The following is a 21,527-nucleotide window of genomic DNA, read 5'->3' as shown; positions in this document are numbered from 1 at the left end:
CCTATAAAGGGAGATTTAGGACAGATGGTACAGCATGTGCAAAATGATAAGGGAGATGCTCTCTCATAATCCTAGAGCAGACAGCCAAGCAAGCAGCCCTCAGAAGCCTGCTAGTGAGGAAATTCAGCCTGGTGATTTGGCAGGTTTGGGGTGGGGGGATGTGTGTGTCTGTTTTTAAAGACAGTTGTCCCTCTGGGAATTCAGACCATATCCCCTTCTTTACAGTAACTGTTGTTGTTCCCTAGTGACAGGTTTAAACTATTTATTTCCTAACAGAGATGTGCTCACTCCTTGTTTGGTAGAAAAGAATTAAAACATAAAGCGTCAGTGTTCACACAGAGTTAAGTATTTGCACCATAATGGGGCAGGAGGTAAAAAGGGTTATCATTATGTTCCATTACTGCAGGCTTTAAAAGTAAGGTAATAATGCTAATAGTGAGAAGAAACAAATGTAGGCTGGCAGCAACTCAAGTCATCAGAGAGGGACTCCAAGCTATCCAGTTCCAGTGATTCTCTTAAAGGAAATGTTTTCAGCAACTCTGAAGTGATGTAATAAGTCCACACTTTAGGAAAAGGTGTTTGCCATCATAAGAGAAGCAAGTTACTTAAGATCCTACTTTTCTGACGGTCATAAACATGAAAGCTTTAATTGCTGTTTCAGTATCCACTTCCACTGTAACCCACGAGAGTCAGACACAATTAAGGCTCTGGGCCTGTATGACTTTAAGCCTAAGTCCATCTTTAGAAGAGATACCTCATTCTCATCAACAGTTGCCAAAAGATACTCCTGAGGTGTTTTACAGTCAACAAAGGGAAGAGATCGAGAAAAAAAACAAACCAAGACGGCGCTGAGGAAGTCATGTTGAACCACAGAAGAATGCACCCTTAAAGGCCACCCACATTTCCCGCATGTTTTTGCCTGGCTGCTGATTTTGACTGGTTGCTGGAAGCAGGAGCTAAGAAAGAGAGGTTTCAATAAATACTAAAAAGCAGCAAGTGGGCGTGGGCTGGCATGACAGTGATCCCAGAGAGCCCTGCAAGAACTGATTCCCCGTTGATCTCAACAGCAAAGGAAAGCAGCCCTCCAGGCAGATCTGCCGATGCTGTGCAGCCCTGCGTACTATCCTGTTGATTTCTGAGAATCAACTAAGCAGAGACTATGGGCACAATAAAGAGCAATAAGCTGAAAACAGAACCCTTTGCCAATATACGCAGTGCGTGTTTGAAGTTAAGCACCACTTGCCTTCATCCTTTCAAGCACTGTAATATTATGCCTACAAGTACAATTTAGCCAACATATTCCTCCCCCACGAGTTTAGTAAAATGGAGCCGCAGGAGGCGGTGTGGAGCAAACAATCCTGCACAGCATGTCCTTCCAATTCACAACACACAGCACCATACACTTCTCACCACCTCCCTCTGTACAACAAGCAGCAGCACAAGCTCTGTTCTCTGTCTCCTCAGAGGAAAATGAGAACATTAGGCATTTTATTCCCTGACAGTTCAATAGCATCAGAGGAGGAAACACCTACACGACAGAAAGTGTTAGTATAATCTCAGCTGGTAATGACTTTCTGGAGGAGATGTAAATGGAGAGGAACAGACTGCTAATGCCAGTATTTGCCAAAGACATTAAAGGTTACATCACTCAAAAGCGTATGACACAGCTGCACATCCATTTTGCTGATAAAAATATGGCAATTCATTGACTGAGTAGTCAGACTTCACTTCCCAAGGAGAGAGTTGAAGATTATACCATATGTTATACCAAATGTAATTTCCCCAGATTTGCAGAAAAGCTTCCTAATGACATGTAATGAGCTATTACTGGCTAGTCTGGAAGCAGAAGCCTAGCTGACCAAATTCAATCAGCTTTCTAGCATTTGTTAAAAAACTATATGATCAACATGCTTGTTATGCTAAAATATCTTCTGTTTCCTCCACAAATCTGGTGTCTATTAAATTGTCTGATGATCTTATAGATTAAAATTATTATGTTCCTACTTGTTAGTGCTTTAGCCCACACATCTCGAGGAAAGCGAGCTGGATTCTCTCTCAGCTCATGCATCAGCATCAATTTTGTTAACTAAGTTCCAAATGAAGAATCTTTATTATTAGCGACAGAGCCAGGAAAGACACAGCTTGAATTTTAGATCCCAGATGGAGTCAGCAAAGTTGGCAGCCAGAAAAGCCATCTTTTTGCTCGCAATCTGAACACATTGGACACGGAGTCACTGAGTGGCAATAATGACATAGCCCCACGATGCCATTTGACACTTTACAGCACATCGCTGTCCTTTTTAGCTGACAAAACCCCCCACACTTAGTGCCACCAACTGCTAAATATAACCTATTTATACCATCCAGACCTGTTCTGCAGAGGATGCAACCAGCCATGGTACTAGACATCCTCTCAAACCAAAGGGAGACTATTATCAGCTTCCACTATTTCACATTTCAGGACAGAACTTCTTCCTCTTGTTTAGAATTACCTTACAGCACAAAAGTAGGGAAGAGTTGGTTAGCTTTTGAGAGGACAGCAGAAAAAGCCACACAGTGGTTTAATTTCAGTCTCATTGTTTTCTAGCTACTGTTGTTAGACTGTGATACATTGATGAACATTATTAAATTTTTAATTGTAAGACATTTCATCACAGAGCTCACGCAGGGCTTGCACAAAACAGTCTCATGCAGTCTTATCTGATGTTGCTGGATTCTACTACAGCAAAAATCATAAACAGAGCCCTTGGCTACACTCTAGCAGCAAACACACAGTATGTCCTTCCATGAAGGCTTAATACACAATCTCTCCCTCCCCTTGCAGTATCTCTACCGTTCAGCATATATGAATCACAGTTGCAATGTCAAAGAATGAAATCTTCAACAATAAGGCTGCCCAGAAGCCTAAAGCCTTTTACAAAGTGCAGAGCTGCTCCATGGCAGTGTTCATTCATGTGAGAGATTTAGATTCACAAAGACCACAAAACACACGTTCAGGAGGAGGCACCCGCTTCTGCCTGAGGTCCTCCAGCACAGGGAAGCTGGTCTTAGACACAGCACACGTACAGACACCATCACCTTGCTGTCATGGTAAGGTGCTGCCTGCTCAGAATAATTTCATTTTCTCAGCATGGCTGAACTAGCAACAGAACGCCTGTTTTAAGAGAAGGCTAATATAAATAACTTCCTGACTGCTATGCATCACTTAATAATAATCTCATAAAGAGATATAAAACAAATCAAGACAGCTAGCATGGAAATCTCTGAACACATAAAAGGCAACACCTCAGCATGCACAGCAAAGGGAGCAGATGGCCTGTGGTCTTCCTACTGCTGTGTTCCTGCTCTGTTATATCATTGCTGATCAGCAGCTACCATCGATCACTGCTTGAGACAGAGCTTCAGTATCCCAGCAGTATGTGACTGCAACAGCTGCCGCCAGGCCTGCATTACTTCTGGGCCTTCAAAGAGCCAGTCTGTTAGCAGTTTAATATCAGATAAACCCTCCAGCAGGCACGCTAGTCTGCTTTCGCAAGGGGAGCAGGGGAATAGACTCCGCAGTCAGGCTCCTGCTATCCCACTTGCCTTTTCAAAATGCCTGGAACAAGGAGATTTGAAGCAAACTTCTTCTTTCCTTTATTATGTGTGTTAGGAGGAGGTGGACTTTACAGACATGACAACAATCTGGACGGCACATGAAACTGCCCTCAGGACTACAAGTAAATTATTTCTTTTTCAGAGAAGTCTCTTCAATTTAATATGTGGGATTCACTGGTTTAAAAGACAACAGCCACCATGTGCTAATAAGCCTCACACCACCCAATCAATGGCTGCCAAGGGATGTCACCTTCTCTTTCTATGCAAGGCTCTCTGCAAGCAAAATCTACAGAGGTAAAAGTCATGAGAGGCTATGCTGGCATTAAGGACGTGTTATTAACTGGAGAAGATCAGTTATTGACACAAAGCCCTAACGCTGGGCATGCACCACCCATGCCTGTACAACCCATCAGAAGAAAAAGACAACCCCTAACCACAAAATTGCTGTATACGGATTACTTCGTTAATGGAGGCAGTATTATCTAGGAGTTAGTGCAGTCAGGCAATACCAGGCTCTGTTCCAAGCTTCACTGCTTATCCTTTGGACAAATTACTTCGATTCTCTGTGCCTCAGTTACTGCACATCTAGGACAGTGACAAATTTTGCCCGCTTTTTAAAGCCACTTCCTCCTGTCCTGCTCTGGATTTGAAAGGTGCTACGGAAGGGCAAAACAATAAAATATATGAACCACAGCATTGAAAAACATTAGTACTGTACCTAAATTTTATTTCTTTAAAATCACTGTGGCTGCAAGTGTCACAGAAAAATTCAAATTACTATAATAAAAATAGAGTACAATTTTCTCCATGAATAAACCTAATTTGCTCTCTGAAAACCTCCTATAAATGCCTAAAGGGTTCATAAGGCTTGTGCAGGCCCTGCTAGCAGCCCTGGGAAGAGAATTTTGCAGAAGATCAACCTATCTCTGTTTTACAAATCCTCCAAATAATTTGGAGTTTCTATGCTCTGTTAGGGAAGAAGACGGAGGCAGCATGGAGACCAGCAGTTGCTGTCGGACCGTGTAGCTTAAATGCACACGAGGTCACACTCTTCTGGACAGTCCAGAAAGCAGGCAAGTGAAAGGGGAGATCCTCACAATAACACAGCAGAAAAGAAAACTACATCTAACAGGTGCAAAATATTTATAAACCAAAGTGTGAACCTCATGAAACATTTTTACAAGAAAAGTTGCAAATGGAACAAGTAAAAACAATCAAAAAAGGCAAACTTCCAGGACAGAAAGAACAACAGAACAAGGCAAGACATAACCAAACCAGGTAAATCAACAGCTGCTCCTGAGTTTACTGTAAACACAACTTTGTCAAATGGAGGGGGACAGCAGCCACAAGCTGTTCTTACAATTTAAAACCTTAATACTACTCAAAGGAAGCCCAGTCACTGTAGGAGATTTAATGCCAAGGTTTAGGACCAAGCTTTAAAAGAAAAGTTTTTCCACTCCAAAGCACATTCTCCAGTTTCCGTCATTGAAATATCAGATCCTTGCATCCAACATGCGATCTTCCCTCTTGAATACCAACTACGTTATCTACTCTGTAAGGAGGTTGTTTTCAGTTCAAAGTATAACACTGATGCAAAACATAGAAGTTACCTACAAGAAACAGATCACATTTAAACTGCATTTTAAAACCAGTTCCAAATGTTTCTAAAACATAGAAACTTCCATTGGCCTTATTAAAAACAGATCATAAAACAACTTATCAAAATACAAACCAGTCAAAACCAGAACAACTAAGAACAACTCTAAATGCAGAACAAAAACCAGCACAGTCCCTCAGCAGCAAAGTCAAACCTCAGAAAAGGCTGTGACAGGGCTACGCTGGAAGTGGTCAAGAATGCTCTGGAAATAGTGGTGTTTGGCCAAGTTCTTGCTCACCCACTGTGTAAGGCTGTACCTTTGGGTAGGTTTCTTGTTGGACCTTGGGTAATTTCTGCAAAACTAAGTAAAATAGTTAAACACAAGAGAAGCATATGTATGAGAGGCTGAAACAGCACCTTTTCTGAAAAAGCCTTCCCCATTCCTTAAGGCTCACAGCTGGTACCTAATTTTCTTGTTATGAGGTTTTACAAGGGAAACCATATTCTAAGAAGGCACCTTGGTAAGTAACAACACGGAAGTTTAAAGACTGTCCTTTCAGGAACAGTGCTTTATTACCTTCTTTGCAAAGCTCTTTCTGCCTGGCCCAGCAGAGAAGACGGGAGGCTCAACTACACAGCAGTTTAAACAAGAAGCAAGTTTTCCTCACAAAGTGCTGTACACACGTTAAATACTCTCATTTGCTACATCTAAGCGTGTTCTGAAATAACAAGACAAAACCCCACAAACTTTAAGCAGTCTTACAGGAGCAAGATTAAAAAACAAATTACATTTCAATGAGCTTGGTTATCTCCAGGCCTCAGAGTGTTAGAAAGCTTTTCCACATCATTAGAGGCTGCTTTGCCCCTTCTGCATTTTGAAAAAAGCCAACTCTGCTATCTTTTTTTTTTTTTTTTTTTTTTTCCTCATTTGTGCAGAGGCATCAGCATAACTCAGGAAATAGCATTTATAAACTGGAGACCCATCTGAAGGACTACAAACCACCACAGGGGTCACTCCTGCAAAACCACTATCAAAACAGTTGGTTTGGAGAAGGAGCATCTGGCTGGCCAAGGGTCATCACATCCACAACATGGAGAGTTTCATTTCTACACCAGTTGCTCAGCCAGAGCAGCCAGTGACCAGATAGGTCTCAAGCCAGCAAAGCAATTTGTTCATGCCAACAGCTGGGGAGAGATACCTGTGTTACACTCAACATATTTTGATCGCAAAGTTTAGAAAAGCTGTGTGGTGACTGGATCATACAGGCTGCTCTCAAGAGGTCTTTCTAGGTCAGAGTTACATGGGTCACAGAGCACCAAACTTTTACTCACTACTTGAGCACTCCAATACTACTGATCTTTCAGCCAGTGCTATCTGTGTACACAGAACAAGCACCTCTATTCAAAAGAGCAGATCTAAAGGCCTCGAATAGCAAATCTTTGGCAAGAGATGGTTCAGCAGAATGCAAGAATCCTTGAATTCGTGTCACAAAATACAAACCAACCAGTAATTCCAACCTTGCTGTAGCATTTGCCCTTCTGCTCATTCAGAAAGGCAACTTCCCTGGAATACTGCCCTCGCTGAAGTCCACTGTTTCAAGGTGCTCTCAGTACAGAACAGTGTGTGTCCTTGCCCAGTCGAAACTCAAAGGTTTTTCCATCCTGGTGCTGCAGTCATGTGATTAATGTGAATCACAGCTCTGCATAACACTTCCTCCTTTCCAGGGAACATAGTGTCTCTTGAGCAAATCCAGGTCTCCCTCATAAACTGCAGTATCAGCTTTTATTTACCCAAAGGAGTAACTTCTTGTCAAAAGATACTTCTAGAAGAGATTTCAGAAGTATTCTTGCTGCCTTGTTTAGGAAGAAGGGAGGCACTCCGAGACAGCTAACAAAAGGCAAACTCTCACCATCACACAACAGTTCACATTGTCTGCAATAAGCTGGTGCAAGATGTGTACCTGACTAGAAGAAACCACAACTTTTCACAAATTCTTAGCCTTCCTACATGTAAGTCCCCCTCCCTTGCCACTCTGAGTCACAGTCAAAATGGGTCACAGAAACAGGGGGGTCATTTCCCACTGTCAGGGGTGCACCCTTCACCCCTGCACCTGAGGGAAGACAAGAAGTTGTGTAAACTATCACCATGACTCATGAGTACTTCACACTAGTAAGAGATTTGAGCTCCTCTACAAAAGGCAAAGTAGCAGGAGCAGACTAACCCCACCAAGTATTTGGAGAGAGCTGTTATCTCAGTGCCTCACATAACTATCTCACCCAGGGCTCTGAGAATAAGAAACCTTATGGCCATTACGCATGAGGAAAGGGGACAACGACACCCTAGATAAACTGAACTGCCATGGAACAGAACTTAAAACATTTTGATTTCTTTCTCCTCAGGCATAGTCCATCCCCCATCGTTCCACAACAGTTAAGACCAAGCTACAGATTTAGGACAAGATTTTTCAGGCAAATTCCACTCTCATTTAGAAACCAGGAGCTCTGATTATCTCAGCAAAAGTACCTGCAAACCGAAGGCCTGTGGTTTGCCACTAGAGAAGCCCCTGGACCCATCACGTACACTAAAGAACATCACACTCTGCTAAGAACAGCTAACTCCTCCCACCACTCCCTCACCAGAAGCCTCCCTGCAGTCTGCTTTATCAGTTCCTACCCCATCCCCTACTCCAAACCCCATCTCACAACCCTCTTGAAATTTAGGGTTTGTAGGTGGATTTAATTTGCTTTGAAGTGAAATCTCCCTCCTAGGCTCAGCCATAAACGTAATTCCTCCTTTATGTCAGCACAGCCCATGTCCTGTATCTTCCCTGCATGCTTTCCATTCAAGCAAAATTAGTTTGGGCAGGTAAGAACTGTTTCAAGATTAAAGTTTTTCCTCAGCCAGCTCAGCGCTAATCAACAGACCAGACTGTCAAAGTAGAGTCTGCTAGCACAGCGTTCATTTGTATTTCAGATTTGTTTCTCCATTTGTTCCCTTATACTATTCTCCCTTTCCATCACCTTAAACCTAGTGTGTCTGTTTTTTAAAAGATATTGATCTTTGTTATTACAGTAAGACCAGATGGTCTGTGGCTCTTTATAAGGTGTTCCCTCCTTCTCTCCCTTTTGATTCAAGAGGGATCCAAGACAATAATTCATCAGGTTTCTCCCAAGTTGTAAGAAGTCCAATAAAATTGCTAAGCATCATAAACCTCTACCAAACAAACCAAGCCTCAAGGAGAACTCAGAGAAAGCAGTTGCTGGAGGTCAGACAGGAGCTAGCTCAGCTTCCCAGGTACCCGGGTGTGGATGACTCTGCCCGAGAATGATCCCACTCCAGACAACACGAGAATACTTGTCTGAGCAGCAGGTGGTGCAAGCACTATCCCATATGCACAATTGCAATGTTAATGACCTGTGAAAGCAGATCTCCTGAAGTACAGATCTTTGAGTGGAAACCAAGAGAAGGCTATGTTTAGAGAGGGAAATGCTTTTTCTGTTAAGTTTGTCCTTCCCCTGCCCATTTAAAAACAGGCCTATCCAGCTACGTACATTGCTGAGGACAAGACTAAGCAGCAGAGTGCCAACATTCAGTGCCAAGAGTCACAGTTATAAAAGCAGGCGCCTTATTACTTCTGTAGACTGATACAGAACCAACCAGAATTGCTGAGGGGGATCTCATCAAGAAGGATATGATTCTATTTACTGTTGGATAAAGGGCAATAATGAAGTGTGAATGCTAACAATGGTCAGCAGGCAGAAATCTTTTGTGGTCAATTATCAGTTTCAGCCACCCATTTCCAAGCAGATGTTCAAACCACATCTCATTTTTGCATCTGCTACAACGCAGTCTCAGCAGCATTTAGATTCCTACGGGAAGCTGCAAATAAATTTATCTATTCAGAAACTAGAATGAGAGAATCTAGAGTTTCTAGAATCTATTCAGAAACTAGAATGAGAGAAAGAATAACCAGAACCACGGGTTATCTCCCAACTTACTTGAGATGGCTAGATGCGAAAAGTTTACTCCGAATACAAAAGGATTTCTTCCAACTAGTTGATATTCAGATTGCACATGTGGTAGCCAGTGCAACTTTTAGCACACAATCACCCAACACAGATATAAGAAAGTTGTATTTACAAAGAACCTGCAAGTGCAAGATACCATGCAGATAAGTTAAAAGATAAAGCCTCTGCTGTAGCCAGCCTGTAATTCACCCAGACAACATACGAACAAGAAGCAAGAGACAGGATACAAGGAAAAGCAGACAGATCACATAGAAGAGGGGATAGTAAAGTCAAACACTACTTTAAGACAAATGCCAGGAGATTTGCAATACAAAACAGAGCTAAAGATTTGTAGCAGCAATATATTAGTCACTGCTTCCCAAAGGGAATTCCCTTGCTGGCTCTGAAACCTGCTAATTTTCCTTTAGGAATTTCTTAGGATCATTCTGAATTTCTGCATCTCCTACACAAATGATACACAAGACATTGCTGCAGATCCAGGTGCACAGAAGTACCATACAGGGTCAAAGTCAGCCCACCGAGAAGGTTTTTCTGTGACAATTGGGAAAGCCCACACTGTCTGTTGGGCTGAATTCCAAGCCTACAGCTATTTGGAATAAGAAGTTTGCACTAATAAGAAAATCAAATTGTGTGCATCACAGACAATGTTCTTCCCCAGCAAAATAGATCTCTCTTTCACCCACCAGCCTTGTTCATTTGGAGCTCCTGCCTGATTTTCTGTGACTCAGAACATACGTCTTGCATTTTTAATTTGAAAGGAAGAGAAAACAGGCCATTTTAGCTTTCCTTGCATAGTCCCCTCTGCATTACTTATGCTGTATTCATACACTGGAAAGCAGCCCTGTGGCTATGCAGCTGTTCGTGCTGCCCAGATAAGTGCAGGCTCCATGCAACAAGCCACAAAACTGTCAGTTTCTTATAACTCTCAAGAAATGACAATTATTGCATCCATGAACACTCAGAATAACCACAGTGGGAGGCCATCTCTGGAAGCTACCAGAACATGCTTTGCCCTTCAGAACATCCCAGTTCTACTCATCAACCCATCAGATACTGCTCTTCAGATGATATCCATACCTGCTCTTCACAGACACCTTCCTTTAAACCTCCACAGTTGATAGCTCTTGGATGACACCATTGAGAGGGGCAATGTGTAGAAGGTGTCAGTAGTAAATCCGGATCTCAGCACTTAAGCTAAAGATTCTCTGAGTCTGGGTTCATAGTTGTGCCCTGACAAGAATAAGTTACTTCCCAACACAACAAGCTCAGCTGTGCTCTTCCCAGGTAACGTGGGCCTGTTTTGGGAGCATGCCTGATTTACCGCAGCAAGCCCCCTGGATAATGTTTCCCAGGTATCCCAAACTATGAAACTCATCTGAACCAGTCCTGGAACAAGACTGATTGCTGTACGGGAACTCTGTGCATGGCAGTGCTAGCAAGTGTAGCAGGCACTTTTTATTTCCCTCTGAAAACGTCAAAGAATACAAGTTCAGCATGCCAGGCCTCCTGCTAGGATATCTATCCTCCACTCTGCCCACCCCACCAGTACAGCCTCACCTCATCCCATCTGGGGGTTACCTGGTGTAGGAGCTACAGTTTTCTTGATATGGATGTACACACTCAGGAAATAAATGCTTCTTCTGCTCAAGCTCCGCTTCCAAAATGCATGTCCCTTGATTCAGTCTTTAAAATAAAAGACAACATTAATTTTTTTAGACAGTTTGTCAAATTAGGTTACAGAAGACAGAGGAGACAAACTGTCCTATAGAACTAGTAGAGACATGAACTTCTAGTAGCACTATTCTGCAGTTGCAAAAATGGAAGTATTTATTTGAATAAAGCTGCAAAGATAACATACTGAGAGCAAAGAAGGAGAGTGTCAGCTGAGTGAACCAGCAAGTCACTGTCCTGATTAACAAGCCAAGAACCTGCAGCGAGTCCTCAAAAGTAGAGTTTTCATGTTACTCAAGGCCACACTGGGAATGGCAACGCACAGAACACCTGAGTGCAGCAGGTCTGCAGCGGCCACAGGGAAGAAGAACCAAACTGACAACTCCAGGCCCAGGAGCACTGGAGAGCAGACCATCATCCCTGTGCAGCGCCCGGAGCTGCTCTGCTGCTGCCATCTGCTGGCAACCACTCCAGAAGAAAAGCAGCCGCCAAGCCAAACCAACAGATTCATCTCCTCTTCTGACCTGCAGACCAATGCCCAGGACTATCCTAGCAAACTTCTTTCCTATTTGAACCAGCTCTATATTCTTCCCCCTCCTACAGTATCTTACAGGGTAAAATATTAAGTACTTTCCCCACTATTTCAGTGCATCTCAAAAAAAAAAAAAAAGATAAAACCAGCAACACATGACCAAACAAACTGGTTTAGGAAACTGCTGGGGCATTTTTCAGAGTGCAAAGGCATTTAGAGGGTCCTGAGAAACTACCTTTCCTCCTCCTGTGGCACAGGAATAACTTTGCCAGGCTTCTTCCCACTGGTTATCTCTTCCTGCCCAATCTGGCCTACAGCTGTATCACTTAACTAGAAAGATAAGGAAAAAGGCGATTAACACCTAATAGAAAATCATTCCATGTAAGTTTTGCTTATATAGTTATATAAAAATCACATTTTCCTCCACTTGAAAAACCTTCCCTTACTGTGTAAAAATGCACACTTGTGTACATATGGACATTACTGCAAGTACAAATCAAAAGGAATGGAATTAAAAACATTTTAGTTATAAGAATTAAGATGTTTACTTTAATGCTGTTTGACGGCTGTTCAGCTTCTATAGATTCCCCCTCATCATCCTCTGGAGAGTCTAATTTCCTCGAAAAACAGCTCTTTGTTGCTTTGGAAAGTTCTTCATTTCTGGACCCAGAAGATGGCGTGGGACACCTCAGCAACACAGGCACTGAACTCTCATCAGCTGCGCTCTGGCCACAGGCAAGGTCAGAAGAAGACATGGATCCTTCCGCATGATCACCACAGAAGTTAGACACATCTCTGCTTGTAAAGGCAGTCTTTCCCAGGCAATGCACACCCAGGCTTTGCCAGCCATTAGACATCAGCCCCTCCGAGGTTTCTTCAAGAACACAGCTCCTAACAGTTTTATCATACTCTAGGCAATAATTTATGATTGCTTCTGAAGCTTCTCTTTCGGCTCCCTCCAAACAATCATCCTCCAGAGACTGATCTACATCGTCAGCATCAATTGGGCTAAGACTCAGAAGCTCCTGAATGTCAAGGTCAAACAGCATGCGAGTTACTTGGGCTGACTGCAGATGGTTCTCATCCAAACTAGCACTTTCATTCAAAAGGCTAGGATAACATTCAGAATTGACTGAAGAACACTCTCTGGACAGACGTACATTTGGTTTCTCTGCATTCTCTGAGGCTTCATTTGCATCTTCACTGATGACTGATGCCCCAGTGCAGCTGCTGCTCTCATCCTTCTCACTCTCTCCATTTACATTTTGGCTCAGAGTGTTTTTTCTAGTTAGGTACCACTCAGATTCCACGCAATCATCTGCCAAGATTTCCTGGATCTCTTCCTCAGTGTAACTGAAAGGAGAATTCCCTTCTTCTCTGTCTGACAGTTCCAACAAGGAGTCATTTGGCTCACTATCATCGAAACATCTGGTTGTATCTAGAGAAATGACTACATCATCGTATTTTGACGCAGAAGAACTGGCAACAAGGTCGTCATGGCCAGTATCATCCAGAAAATGAGAGGATCCTTGAAAGCAGGCAGAATCTGGGGAACAGAGCAGTAGTTTCTCTGATGGATCTGGAGTGCTACAGTGATGACTCAACACACAAGCTTTCTTAGCTGACTGCAAGGCCTGAACCTGCTCTGTGGAATCCAACAGCCTTTTGGCCCTAGGAACTGCATTATGAACAGTAGGTTTAAATTCATGACAAAGACAAAGCCCAGAGGCATGAGGGGAATGGTCATCCATGTTGCTGTCGGTTCCTGTATCTCAGCGACCCTGTGCCTTCTGCTTACAGCTCTAGAAGCCTATTCTGAAGTTCATCGGATCCTGGTGCCCTTTGATCAGCCCTTTCAGAAAAGAAATCAGCAGGAACCCACTCCGCCCTGCCAGCAAAAACAACATCCTAAATAAAAGAAACTCAGCTGTTTTCCAAAGATGCAGTAACATAACAGGGAGGGCAAAAAACGCTAGCTGAGGCACAACGATTTTAACTCCTTGATCTCCGTTACTTCTACTCCTGACCATTTTAGGTCTTAACAACATATAATAACAACCAGTTCCTCATTCCACAAGCGTTCTCACACACGAGGTTGTTTGGCTTTATCAAGCAGGACTAACACAAGCCCCAGTCATCAACGCAGTCTGTACCATCTCCTCCAAAGCTGCTGTAAATCAGTCACTCTAACACCAGACACCAGTATTCACAAATTACATTCTTTACGACCTTAAAGTACAGAACACACTTTAGGTATTAAATAAAGCCACACAGACCCTGCCAGTGTCTCAACCCCCACCTCTGTCCTTCAAAGACACTAAACAAATAAAAAGTCTTTTTTGGGTTAGGAAAAATTGAGCAACGGAAGAGTAACTCTGTCAGGGAGCTAAGAGGACATTCAGCAGCATATTAGTCACTAACACACTCATGCAAAACACATATTATAATGAAAGATCAGAAGATAAAAGAACCTTCCCGTAAAATTCAATAGTTTAAAAGTATTCACAAACAAAACCTGTTTTCCTCTTAGTGAGGACACACACTACCATGAATCTTTTGACTTGAAAGCCCTGCATTTAACTCTCACACAGCAGGAGAATCTGGACTAAGGAAAGGTATTTCCTGTCCTCTTTCACCAACAGATTTAAAGGAATACCTTTTGTCTTTCTGTTTCTTTGACTACTTACTGCTTTCAAAAAGGGCAGGGGGGTTACCTACTCCAGGAATAAAACCCAGGCAGTTCTGCTGCTTCCTCTTGTCATTCTGTCCAAATAATAAAAATCAGCACTTTCAGAATAATGCTGTAACCACACTGAAGGAAGAAAATACCTCAGCAATAAGCTATGTACATACAAAACCTATACAAGAACATATGAAGTCATGAGCAGTCCTCACTAGATAGTGCTTGCCTAGAGTTCTGCAATTTAGCTACAAGTGCTCAAGCGCTTCAAAGAGAAACAAAAGACAAATAGAAATAAATTAAACGTGGATTTAGTCCTGCAGAGTGTAGCAGTCTGATAATCTAGCTCCTAACCAATAAGGACTTGAAAGAGAGCCAAATGTTTTAAGCCTTTTTGCTGGAACTGGCTTACAAAAAGTACATTTGGAGATGTTTACACACTCAGCCTGCACACAAGGAAATGATTTCTTTACTGCTGTGACCTTCCCAATTCACCTAACTGCAACCTACCCTGGGTCTGTACTTTCAGTCCTACATCAACTGATTCTCGAAGCAGAACTCTGGTAACTATGTTATTGATGATGCAGGAGCCCTGACAGAGGCCCCTGCCATTCCCCACAGAAGTGTGTTGAATTCAGGGGCTCTTCAAGGATTTACACCAGGGTAATGCTCCTTAACAGTTTAAACGGCTCTTAAACTGATCTAAGACAAGGCTGCCTGCTGCCACCCTCTCACCCTTGTCTCTCATTCCAGCCCTGGTGCTTGTGTGGTCAGACCACGCTGGAGCCAGCTCACCCCCAACTGCAGAAGCACCCACCATGGATGGGCTCTTCTCCTAGGGGCTGCCGACGGAAGGTTTTTTTGAAAGTTACACACGCTTTACGTGGGTTTCTAGCGCAGCTTCAGTAAATAACGAGATCAAAAGACAAAGCTACTGAGAAACACAGCTCTGCCAAGGCTTATGGTCTGGCTGCCTTGCTCACTCCCCTCTCCACAGCCGGACACAGATCTCACAAGCCTGCAATGCTTCACTGCTCTGGGATCTGCTCCCTCCTGAAGAGTGAAGGGGGAGCAGGGGCCACCTCCTAGAGAAAACAGTCGCAGGCCACAGGGTAACAGTGCCCTCAGCCCCATCATTTGCCCACCACGTGAGATTATCTCCTCTGAAAGACCAAAATCTCCAGGCAGGGGGGAATCCTGCTCTCATCTCACCCGAGAGCACAACGACTAATACCAGCTCTTCTCCTCTGCAGCTCCCTGACCTCGCCCTCTCTCAGACATGGGTCTACTCCTCCCTGCTACGGGCCTGCCCCTACCTCACCAGCCCCTTTTTAGCTTCCCCTCCCACGGGGGCCGCCCTGGGCCGCCCAACCCGCCCCCCACAAACGCTGCGGGGGGGCCGAGGCCGCCCCCGGCTCCTCCTCCCGGCCAGGCCCGGCCCGCCCAAGCGCCGGCTATTCCCCCGCCCCGAGCCCCGACTGGAGTTAAAAAAAAAAAAACAACCAACCAAAAAACCCAATAAATACACAAAAAGCTACAATATGACAAATGAACCGCCGAGGCCTGGGCCGGGCCCTGGCGGCGGAACGGGCCGCCCCGCGCTCACCCGCCGCCATCTTAACGGCGCGCGCGCGAGGCGCCGCCTCATTGGCGGGGCGCGGCCCCGCCCCCCCCCCCCCCCCCGCTCATCGGCAGCTCGGCGCTCGAGCGAGCGGCGGAAATGACGTCTAGGCGCGGTAGGCGAGCGCCGAGCGGAGCTGATGCAACCCATGGAAGGTCGGTGGGGCTGGGCCGGGGGGGACCGGGCAAGGCCTCGGGACCGGGCAGGGCCTCGGGGGGATCCCGGGGGGCTGGAACCTCCGGTAACGCTGTCTCGTTCCCTGCAGCCGCCGCCATGGAGCCTGCGCCCGGCCCGCAGGAGAAGTATCACCTCATTACCCGGAACCTGCAGGTATTGGGGGGGGAATCGGGGCCGGGGCGGGGGGATGGAGGGAGGCCGGGGGGAGGATCGGAGCTGGAGCAAGGCCCTGGGAGTAGCGGAGAGGGCCTGGATCAGCCTCTGGACCCGGCGGGAGCCCCGGGGACATGCTGCATGCAAGGTGGGCCGGAGCCTGGGTGCGGCTCGGGGCTCAGCTGTACAGCAGGAGGTTGTCCTGTTCACGTCCTCCCCCAGCCACCCCAGCGGGTTCCCGGGGAGGCTCAGCCGTGCAGGGTGCGTGTCTTGTCCATCCACAGGAGGTGCTGGGGGAGGATAAGCTCATGGCCGTCCTGAAGGAGCGAGAGTTGAAGATCTACTGGGGGACCGCCACCACGGGCAAGCCGCACGTGGCCTACTTCGTGCCCATGTCCAAGATCGCAGACTTCCTGAAGGCAGGGTGTGAGGTACGGGGCCAGGCTGGGAGCTCGGACCCTGCGGGACGTCACCGTGCCGATGGATAGGAACGTGTAGTTCCCCTGACTCGTGTGGCGCTGACTCTGTCCCCCTCCGTACTAGGTGACGATACTCTTTGCTGATCTCCATGCTTACCTAGACAACATGAAGGCCCCCTGGGAGCTGCTGGAGTTGCGCACCCGCTATTACGAGAACGTGATCAAAGCCATGCTGGAGAGCATTGGGGTGCCCCTGGAAAAGCTGAAGTTTGTCCGGGGAACCGACTACCAGCTCAGCAAGTGAGTCCTGTAGCCCCTGGTCCTCTCAGGAAGGGAGAGCCTGACCTGGGGCTCTGGTGTTCCTGAGCTTGCCCTGTTCCTGAGCCTGCTCCCAGGCACTGTCACTCAGGGAACAAAGTGAAGGTGCCTCCAGGCCTTGGCTCCTCTCGATGTGGCCAGAACCAGCATTTGTGTGAAGCAGCTCTAAAAGATGTCCCCCTCCCTGGTGCTAACAGTGCTGTCCCTTCCCTCAGGGAATACACGCTGGACGTGTACCGCCTCTCGTCCGTGGTGACGCAGCACGACGCAAAGAAGGCGGGAGCGGAGGTGGTGAAGCAGGTGGAGCACCCCTTGCTGAGCGGTTTGCTCTACCCAGGCCTGCAGGTGCGTGGCGAGGCAGGTCAGCAGAGCCTCTCGGCTGGGGAGTTGCTGGGTGAAGTCAGGACTGCGAGGACGCGTGAGGTTGAATGCCAAGGTCGTTATACTCCACCCCAATATTACACCTGGCAGCAGCACAAAGCGCAACCCGAGCACAGAGCTGCTTTTACAGTGACTCTGGCCAGCTGCAGGAGAGCGGGCAGGACTTCTGAAGGCTGAGCACAGCTGGAGTGTGGAGTCTTGGGTCCAGTCTCAAGGCTGTGTGTGTCTCTCCACAGGCCCTGGATGAGGAGTACCTCAAGGTCGACGCACAGTTTGGAGGAGTTGATCAGAGGAAGATATTCACCTTCGCAGAGAAGGTGAGGAATGGAGTTTGTGAGTTCCCTGCGATGCTGGTGTCTGGCTCAGGGCTCACATACTTGCTAATCCATTGGGAGAATTGTGTCTGTGACTTCGGTTGGCACCACAGTGCTCTTCGCAGCTTCTGCTGCTGCTCTCGTGGTCTGTGGGGCTCTGGTGTGCGAAATAGTCACACATCCCTGGCTGTGGCTGTCAGCTCCTTGTGAACCTGTGATACCTTTCTGGGTCCTGTTATTTTGGGTCCCCAGGTTATCTGGAGCCAGGAGCAAACAGGGATTGTGAGTTAAAGCTGATCTGCAGAAGAGGATTGTCCATGACTTGCCTCCTTGCTTTTTCCCAGTATCTTCCCTCCCTGGGCTATGCCAAGCGCGTCCATTTGATGAACCCGATGGTTCCTGGTCTGACAGGCAGCAAAATGAGCTCATCAGAAGAGGTTGGTCCCTGAATGGTGGCTGTAGTCAGGGGTTCTGTGGGGGGATGGGTTAATGGCTGGAGATGGAGGGGCTGCACCCCAAGGGAAGGTGACTTCTCTCTGCTCACACTGGCGTCTAAGAAGCTGCAGCAACTCCAGCATGAGTTGTCTCTTTTGGGCAAGAGGTTGGGTCAAGGGCTGCAGAAATCTCTTCCTGCAGGACTCAAAGATTGATCTTCTGGACCGCAAGGAGGATGTGAAGAAGAAGTTGAAGAAGGCTTTCTGCGAGCCCGGGAACGTAGAGAATAACGGCGTCCTCTCCTTCATCAAGCACGTCCTCTTTCCCCTCAAGTCAGGTGAGGGGCTCACCACGCTTGGGTGCTGGGTCTAGTTTTTCCTGTGGGTAAGAGGAGGGGACGGGAGTGTGTGTCCCCTGAAGCAGGCTGCCCCTCAGTGCCCCCTCCCCAGCTCCTGCTGCGGTCCCCTCAGCTCTTGGGCAAAGTGGGGCGGGGGCGAGTCTCCACTTGGGTTAATCCGAGCCTTAAAATCTGTGTGTCACAGAGTTTGTGATTCTGCGAGAAGAAAAATGGGGAGGAAACAAAACCTACACAGCCTATGAGGCCCTGGAGAAGGACTTTGCTGAGCAGGTGAGTGCCAGGAGGGGCTGAACCCTCTCTCTGTCCCTGAGGCTCCCAAGCATTCTCTGGGAGGGCTCTGAGCAGCAGTGGGAGATGGAAATCCACACAGGGAAGAGGTGTGGAGCAGAACGTGGCCCAGTGGCTGAAGGGTGGCAGGGTGCTCCCAGCCAGGAGAGCCCTAAGATGAGAGAATGTGTGAAGGATGTGGGGGCACCAGCTGTCTGGAGCAGGGCACGACCATGTCAGCCACATCCTGGAACAGAGCAGCGGTTTAACTGTTTTCAGCTGTTCCCAGCTGAGGCTGCAAGCAAAAGTGTCCAGAAGAGGGGCTCCGATGACCAAGGGGGGAAATCAGCCCAAGGGTTGAGGTTCATCTCCCCACCCTGTTTGGTCTCCAGTTCCTACCTCTCTGGCCTCAGATCAGTGACTCAAATTCTGCTCCCCCTGCCTGGGAGGGAACCATGCGGGAACCCATCTGTTTGTCACGATCCAGGTCGTGCATCCCGGAGACCTGAAGAACTCGGTAGAAGTGGCCCTGAACAAACTGCTTGACCCCATCAGAGAGAAATTCAACAGCCCAGAACTGAAGAAGCTGACCAACGCAGCATATCCCAACCCGTCCAAAGCCAGTAAGGAGGTGCTGGGAGCTCAGGGAAGTGGGGCTGTGGCCACGCAGGGCTGGGTGGGAGAGAGTCCCTCAGGGGCTGAGGTTAGAGAGAAGTTCTGACAATTCAGTCTCAGGAGCAGCCCTGGAGAGCATTAGGAAGGGTGAGGAAAGGCCGACATCAGGGCTGTTTGCCTGCTCTGGAGAGGAGAGATGCCAGCATCCTTCTCTGGTGCTTGAGAGGCCAGCAAAGCAGAGGAGGGACTGTGCTTTCTGGTATAGAGACAAGCAGGGAGTTCAGCAGGCCCCAGAGACAGCATCTGGGGGTCACTGTGTGCTCCCCGGGACTTGGCCAGCTCCCTGGGTTTATGCTGAGTGGCACAACTGCTCCCTTTGCACTACAGAGCCTGCAGAGAAGGGTACCAAGAACTCAGAGCCAGAGAATGTGGTCCCATCCCGGCTGGACATCCGTGTTGGCAAAGTGATCAGTGTGGAAAAGGTATGGGCACAACAGGGAGAGGGGAGTAACCTTCCCATATGGTGACATGGGCACTCAGTGGGGGGGGGGGGGGGCCTGCCCCCTTCTTCTTTGCCACCCCAGACCCATTCTCTGCTCCTCACCTTGCTTCTGCTTGGCAGCACCCAGATGCTGACAGCCTGTACGTGGAGAAGATCGACGTGGGCGAGCCTGAGCCCCGCACCGTGGTCAGTGGCCTGGTACAGTTTGTCCCGAAGGAGCAGCTGCAGGACAGGCTGGTGGTGCTGCTTTGCAACCTCAAGCCCCAGAAGATGAGGGGTGTGGAGTCGCAGGGCATGGTGCTGTGTGCCTCCAGGTGAGGGAGGGGGGCATCAGGGCCGTACCCCTCCAGGGGTGCAGTCCAGATCCCCCTCTCCTGCCCTAAAGCCCGGCAGTGCTGAGGGGTGGGTGGGTACTGCCTTGGGGTGACTCTCCTCCCTCCACAGCGTGGGGGAACCACGGCAGGTGGAGCCCCTGGACCCGCCAGCCGGGTGCTGCGCCGGGGAGCGCGTCTACGTGGAGGGCTACGAGGGCGGGGAGCCTGACGACGAGCTCAAGCCGAAGAAGAAGGTCTTCGAGAAGCTGCAGGTGAGCGGCTGCGCCGGGGGGGCTGGGCCACAGCTCGGAGTAGCTGGGACTCCAGGCATAGAGTAGGGCAGTGCTTAGGGCCACGTAGATGCCACTGTCCGCACCTCTGGGTGACCCCAAATTAACTGCTTGGTGCCCGTGTTTGCTACTGTCAACGAAGCCGTGGAGGAGACGAACCTCCTCACTGGCTAAACAAGGCGCCGCTCTCCTACTGGCAGCCCAGCCCTGACCCTGCCTCCCCTGCTCTGCTCCCCAGGCCGACTTCCGCGTCTCCGAGGACTGTGTTGCCCAGTGGAAGCAAAGAAACTTCCTGACCAAGCTGGGGAGAGTCTCCTGTAAAAGCCTGAAGGGAGGGAGCATCAGCTAACAAGCACCAGAGCCGCTGCTCGCGCCTCCTGCCTGGCCCCCTCCACCACCTCAGCCAGGCTGTCCTCCCCGGTCTCTGCCATCTCCTCCCCAGTGCCCCGAGCCGGGGGCTCAGCCCTGCGGGATCTGGGGGCTCTGGGACTGAATTTGCAGCCTCCCACCTGGAGAGCTGACATCCCCCTCGCCCTGGGCCTGCTCAGCCAGCGTCTGTGCCTCGGCTGTGGGCCAGCTCTGGGGACTGGTGGTGGCACCACACCTAAGGGACCTGTGTGACTTGTGCCCGCGGCCTCAGACTTTCCGCTGGGGCCATCGGCTCGCTCCCAGTTGTGCCATGGACTGGACGCCCTGCCCGCTGGACCCGATTGGGATGGCATGTGTGGGTGCTGCAGTGAGGGCTGCTTGCTCAAAACTGCGTTGCTGCTAACAGAGCTGGGGGCAGCTGCCTGGCAGCCAGGCAGGCCCCGTTCCCTGCTCAGCCCCGACACCCCCTGCTCCGTGCCCAGCCTGCCCGGGGCTGTGGCGGCTGCTGCTGGTGCTGCTCTTCGACCAGGAGCCCAGGCAGCACTCCTGGCTCCGTCCTAAGCCCGTGGGAGGCCATGGGGGGGCGTGGGCCTTAAATACTGACTCGGGAACCATCATCTGTCGTAAACCCAAATAAAATGTCAAGCTGACCGCACCCGGGTGTGCCTGTCTCTCCGGGACAGGGGGAGGCGGCTGAGCTGGCAGCCAGCCCTCCTCCTGTGTTTTAGTGCTGCCCGAGCCCTCTGCCCTCCCTGTGCGGGCAGCGGTGGTGGGAGCCAGCCTGCTGGGGGTCAGTGCCTGCCCCAGAGCTCGACATTGCCAGGAAGGGCAGCTGCCACGTGTGGCAAGACCGTGGCCGTAAGCCAGGAAGCACAGGAGGCAGCAAGC

The 21,527-nt window shown here is 48.4% G+C and overlaps 2 protein-coding genes across 8 annotated transcripts in view; one reads left to right on the top strand and one right to left on the bottom strand.

The window, feature by feature from the left end:
* Positions 1-15,877, bottom strand: part of LOC115351495 (S100P binding protein) — a 28,371-nt gene extending 12,494 nt beyond the window's left edge. The window contains exons 1-6 of one of the 7 annotated variants that reach the window (XM_041129055.1): positions 15,713-15,740; positions 14,114-14,189; positions 11,975-13,314; positions 11,662-11,756; positions 10,802-10,906; positions 8,494-8,609 (exon numbers count right to left, since the gene is read on the bottom strand). In XM_041129055.1, coding sequence (XP_040984989.1) covers positions 8,494-8,609; positions 10,802-10,906; positions 11,662-11,756; positions 11,975-13,177 — 1,519 coding nt within the window. In that variant the 5' untranslated portion in view covers positions 13,178-13,314; positions 14,114-14,189; positions 15,713-15,740. Of the gene's footprint in view, positions 1-3,261; positions 5,548-8,493; positions 8,610-10,801; positions 10,907-11,661; positions 11,757-11,974 lie in introns of those variants that run through there. The other 6 variants (XM_030038230.2, XM_030038231.2, XM_041129052.1 and 3 more) reach the window with 6 other exon arrangements.
* Positions 15,803-21,294, top strand: YARS1 (tyrosyl-tRNA synthetase 1). Its single transcript, XM_030038237.2, has 14 exons — positions 15,803-15,882; positions 15,993-16,057; positions 16,342-16,488; positions 16,601-16,776; positions 17,010-17,139; positions 17,412-17,492; positions 17,834-17,926; positions 18,126-18,261; positions 18,467-18,552; positions 19,037-19,172; positions 19,552-19,646; positions 19,787-19,980; positions 20,111-20,252; positions 20,509-21,294. The coding sequence occupies exons 1-14, from the start codon at positions 15,867-15,869 to the stop codon at positions 20,617-20,619; spliced, it is 1,608 nt and encodes a 535-aa protein (XP_029894097.1). The 5' UTR covers positions 15,803-15,866; the 3' UTR covers positions 20,620-21,294.
* Positions 21,295-21,527: the final 233 nt, after the last annotated feature.

Source organism: Aquila chrysaetos, chromosome 16, assembly GCF_900496995.4.
Source record: "Aquila chrysaetos chrysaetos chromosome 16, bAquChr1.4, whole genome shotgun sequence".
In the NCBI taxonomy this organism is placed as follows: domain Eukaryota; kingdom Metazoa; phylum Chordata; class Aves; order Accipitriformes; family Accipitridae; genus Aquila; species Aquila chrysaetos.
Note: the sequence above shows the minus strand (reverse complement) of the source record. Positions and strands in the feature narration are given on the sequence as shown.